The sequence below is a fragment of the Brassica napus genome, chromosome C2 (genome assembly GCF_020379485.1).
Source record: "Brassica napus cultivar Da-Ae chromosome C2, Da-Ae, whole genome shotgun sequence".
Classification (NCBI taxonomy): Eukaryota; Viridiplantae; Streptophyta; class Magnoliopsida; order Brassicales; family Brassicaceae; genus Brassica; species Brassica napus.
The window spans coordinates 16925683-16931172 of NC_063445.1; the positions used below are offsets into that span (position 1 = coordinate 16925683).

The 5490-nt window shown below is 38.8% G+C and overlaps 1 protein-coding gene across 1 annotated transcript; it reads right to left on the reverse strand.

The window, feature by feature from the left end:
• Positions 1-223: 223 nt before the first annotated feature.
• LOC106381141 (photosystem II core complex proteins psbY, chloroplastic-like) lies at positions 224-1158 on the reverse strand. Its single transcript, XM_013821010.3, has one exon. It carries the CDS (start codon positions 909-911, stop codon positions 309-311), a length of 603 nt encoding a protein of 200 aa, XP_013676464.1. The 5' UTR covers positions 912-1158; the 3' UTR covers positions 224-308.
• Positions 1159-5490: the final 4332 nt, after the last annotated feature.

Consider the following 5490-nt stretch of genomic DNA (forward strand, 5'->3'; position numbering starts at 1 on the left):
AGATTCCAGTAGTTCATTTCACCCTCACAAAATAACTAACTGTTTCTATAATCTCATATGTGGGAGAGTCACATTACACGATAGCAAGAAAACATGCAAATGCACAAGAAAATGCGACGTTTTCATCCTTAATTAGGTATTATATGATGATGGCGGTTGGAATTTGGAAATCTTATATGTGAAACCTAGTTAAAAATAAAAACAAGAATAAGTCTGTCCAAAATTTAACCAGAGAATCTGTCCATGAAACAAATGATTAATTTTACATTTTGAATCCCAACAATGATTACATGTAAACAATAAGATTATTACTTATTCCTCATTTTGTTGAGTTGGTTCAAAGCAGGCTGCAATATATTGTAAAGAACCCAAAGCAGAGCCGGCGCAACCACGAACAACAACAACTGTCCCCTGTTGTCTTCAACTTTCGCCGCAGCTTCCGCCACCGCCGCCATCTCGTTGACCATACTAGCGGAGGCCTCCGGGGTCATAGTCAAAAGCCCTGACGCAGCGAGACCACCACCGATGCCAAGACCCACGACGACTCCTTTGCTAGCGCGCATCTTGTTGATCTGGTTAAGAGCTGGCTGGAGGATGTTGAAGAGTACCCATCCGATGGCCGGGACGATCGGGAGGAGGAGAGCTAGGCCGCGGTTGTCGCTACCTTGAGCCGCCGCTGCCAGCTGAGCGATCTGGTGAGCGGCGAAAGCGGGTTCCGAGTAGCTGAGGGAAGAGAACACGGCTCCGGCGAGGGCGGTGCTAGTGACGGCGAGAGAGACGGTGGGTTTTGGTGGGGATGGGAGGGAGATGAAGGGTTTTGAGGAACAGATGGGTTTGGTTTGGTTTAGGGCTTTAGGAAGAGATGTGTTTAGGGACATGCATTTTGCTGATGTCGCCATTGTCGCTGCCATTGATCGAATAGCTTGAAGATGAGAGAGAGGTTTGAGGAGTGAGTTTGTGAGATGTGTTTTTGGGTTACTTCTCTTATCCAATGAGAAGGAGGATCAATGGAAATGAAAGGCCTTTGGATACTTCTCTTATCCAATGAGAAAGAGTGTTGGAGATTTTTGTGAGATATAAGCCACAGATTCTGTGCCCCCACTCTCCTTTTTCTTATCACTTCCACTCACTCTCCTTAGTTTTAGTTTACACACCTAATTTTTAATTTTCTTTTTTACAAAAACTCTTTGGTTATATAAGTTCTATTTTTGTCAATCTTTTTTGACATTATTCAATAGGTGTCTAAGTAATTAGTTAATAAATATTTGAGTTTTGCAATAAACAACTATATATCAAATAATGGTATTGTTCATTAAGATTTGCAAAAACTTTTCAGAAATTATGAAACAGATATTTTTGTCCACATTATATTTTGGTTAATGTTAATTTATTATTTTCAAATGAATTTTAGTAAACCATATATTTTAAGCAGACTTTATTATAATTCTACAAAATATGATATTTGTTGTAAAACAAAGGTTTGAGAACTGAATGTTTCTATCTATCATTAATGAATAAATGTTCTTTTATATAGGGAATTACAAGATAAGTAAAAAGGAGAGTATCCAAAACCTAAACCCACTAGGATTAGGAAAACTACTAATACAATAATAATGGAAATATAACAATTACAAGGAAAATAAAATATGGTTTCCTTTTCTCCAAGCCGCCTCTCTCTCTCTCTCTAAGTCGTGGCCGACTCTCTCTCTAGGTGTATGGGCCGGTTATGGACCGGGTCGGTTATGGACATCCACTAATTGATTTATAACACTTCCCCTTGGATGCCATAACCATTCAGGGATTGCAAAACTCTTATCATGAAAAACCCAGTGGGACAAAAACATGATGAAGGAAAAAGAGTACAACACGTACTACTCCCCCTGATGTGGACCTCAGCGGAGGTTTCTTCAGTCTACGCATCTGATGCGTGATCTTTCCTGAACGTGCAGGTAGGGAGTAAACAAATCGGCCAAGTTCATTACTGAACCGCAATTGGATTACTTTGACCTTTCCGGTCTCTTCTCATGTCTTCTGACATCGTGTGTGCATGGTCAAGAAGTGGACCTTTGGCTGTCGACTACTCTTAATTAGGTCGGACAGACTAAACACACTGTGGACAATATATACTGAGCATGGTACTTATGAACTTATAGTCTCAGGTCGTAAACCGATGTTCTGGTGTATCTACTACACGGATGTGTACCAATGTCTCTGTCCATAGATCTTTCTTTATTATCATCGACTATGCACTAATCTGATCGATCCATATTGAGTCATAGACTTCTTTTATACATGTTTATAACTTGTCTCATGAGTGTTCTAGATCAAGATGTGATCAATGATTATTGCTGTAATGAGTTTTATAATCTTATCAAGCTATGGCTCTTCGGCCGAACACACTCATGGATCTCGATCAGTAATCTCTCTTGCATTCGGTAATGTTATTGCAATCTTTTATCCATACCTTGATGGTGTCCCATGACCTTTGTTGCCGTGGATCATACCACGCACCGGGAGATCTATTAGGTCATGGACCTCGACTACACGAGCTTATGGACGGCAATCATGATGGCTGATCTTTCTTTTCCACTAACCATGATCAAAGAAGAAGGGCCGGACACCTCTAGCTTGACAGATTTAATAAATAATTTGTATCAACCAATTAACCTCTCTTTAGGCTGGTTTAGTATAAAGTAAACACAAGGAATTCAAATCTCTTTTATAAGTATATGTATGGACTGAATTTGGATTGTCCTTATACAATTCCTTTATATAATATATGCAGCTGCTTTGTTTCAGTCCATGAACAACTTAGGAACAATGTTGTTCTTTATCCATGAACAGCTTAGGAACAATGTTGTTCTTTATCCAGTGATCCATATGCTGCTTACTACATCTTTGTATCTAATTTCTTTCTTATGACCAGACCTTTGTCAATTTCGAAAATATGTAACAGCATCCACCACATAGGAGTTTATCTCCTTATAATCTGTTCATTTGGTCTCTGTGAGTATCCTTGTGTAACAAGCTATGATCGAATGTTGTTAGTAGGAAACATGAACACCTTTAGACCACGTGATCATGTACCATATCTCACGGTTTTTTTTTCCTCACAAGACCCATCTATTTCACTGGTTTATCAGATGGCGTTTCTGTATATGTGTATGGCCAATACGCATATCTCTTCTTTAGATACTTTAAACCCCACGTTTATCTTTTCAATCTAATCTTTAATCTTTATGAGTACTCTTTCATGGGTTCATGATCCTTGTTTATATCTTTAAACTCAAGTGATACTACTTTATGTATCCTTATACAAATATAACTCTCATGTGTCGACACATATATATATGTGTGGTTCCATTGTGTTCCAGACATGATCTAATCGATTTGAGATTTTATTATCCAGGACCTTTGTTACCTAGTAGCTTGGCGTCCCAAGCTACATGGTTTGGTACCTTAGATGTTTAGCTGCGCAGCCTTTTCTCAATGTCTGGTATGGTTTCTATTTTGACCTCGGATCTGTATTCTATGCACCTTTTCTTTCCGAGGTTCCTTATCTTATGGAACACTTTGGTCTATCTTGTATTAACTCTGTAGCAACTTGACTGTGTCTCTAGGACATCAGATTTCGTTTGGTGCTAAGCTGGTTATGACTTAGTCATTCTTTTCTTTTCTTTTCGGGTCAGTGTCTGGCATCTAGATTAGCTAGCTTTGTATAATCTTTCTTTGGACGTCTTAAATCATACTTTTAGTCCGTGGATCTTGCCAAGACAATGATGGTTGATACCATTCTATTTCTCTTATCATTCTGTTAATCTTTACCAGCTTATAACTTTCTCCTTCTAATGTTGGATAATCGGATTCATTAGTCATGCAATCCGTGCACCTGGCCTCAATCTGACCACCCATATTTGGCTCAAGGTCTCTTAAAACTCGTGGGAGAAAGACATACTTTTATCCAACATATATTCCCAATCCTTTTCTGAGGTTCCATCTTAGACGGCACATATGTCTGTGGTGGTTTATTAAATAGTCTCTTAAGATGGTATATGTCTGGCTCATGACCCGTATTCAATCTGAGATGGGAATATCTATGCTCACTTATATGGCCTGATGCATATTAACCTTATATACATGTAAAACTCGTGATGTCCCTAAGCTTTATAGACTTTAGAGTCTGAGCCTTGTAGATAATGGCTTATACGGCCGAACCTTTGTAGGTAATGGCCTTTGTGGCCGAGCCGTTTATAGCATGGTCATAGACCATAGTAGTACACGAATTTGTAGTATTGATCATGTGTGATCATGGATCACGGGTTTATCCTCTCTCCCCCTCATGAACATACTATAATTTCGTGATGCTTAGGACAATAAAGCCTCATGAGTTTCCCTCGTGTACATGTTACACAACGTGAGATCTTATGGGATAACTCTGTGTGCCTATTCAATATCAATCTTTGCATCAAGTTTAGACCAGGATGGCTAATCCAGTCATGCCATATAGTGTATAATTTTCGTGGGGTATACCAATCTGGTTACCATGGCTTTTGCCTTTATCATACTGATCTTTGCATAGTCTAGATCAGTAGAGAATGCAGGTATAATTTCGATCGCTCTTTGTTTCCTTTGCCCATTGTTTCTATATGGAAACCATTATCATATATCTTATAAACTCAATGGGCTTCTATGGGTGGATATAGAGCATTAGGTCTTTTATGCTGGCTCTTTTTAGGCACCAATGTACTTAGCCTCTTTAGGCGCCAATGTACTAAGTCTAGCCGTAGCCCTTTAGGCAATTCTATACTGGTCGCAGACCCTTATCTGACTAACTATACTCGCAACATTGCCTTATATATTGGCATTTTCTTAGTCATATCTAAAATCATTCATTCATCTTATAATATAAGTTCTTATATAATATAAGTTCTTATATAATATAAGTTCTTAATTCAAGAAAATCACAAACATAAAGCAAAGCAAACACAGAAATCGAAATCAACATTGTTCTTTTTAGACAATCAGATGTTTTAGCCTAATGATTCCCCATTACATATCTTATGGAACACTGACTTGGTCGAGTGTGGTGGCTTAGAAATGCCACGGCCTCCTCTCCCTTAACCATGGCCAAAACTTGGTCCACAACCATGGTTATAGTGATTCATATGTCCATGGTCGTATAAGGTAGTTTGGCTATGCCCACGTCCTTTCCATCCATCACGGTTACAGCCTTATGGTTTATCATGATGGACGTGGCTGCTTTCTTTAGATTTTTTTTTCTTTTCCTCTGCAGCCTCATTGGCTTCGGGTAATGGGGTTGGCGAGTAATCATTATTGCCATGTATCTATTACTTTCACTTGCATTATTATCTTCGATGATACATTCACCGAGGCCCTTTGATTTCAGGACAATCTCTGTGTCTAATGCCCATTGTAAATAATTATCTCCAAAGAGATTTAGGGCAGCATAATCTAGATTGCTGATTTTCG

Excerpts from the sequence above, each read along its gene's own strand:
- LOC106381141 (XM_013821010.3), bottom strand. The coding sequence starts at position 911 with ATGGCAGCGACAATGGCGACATCAGCAAAATGCATGTCCCTAAACACA.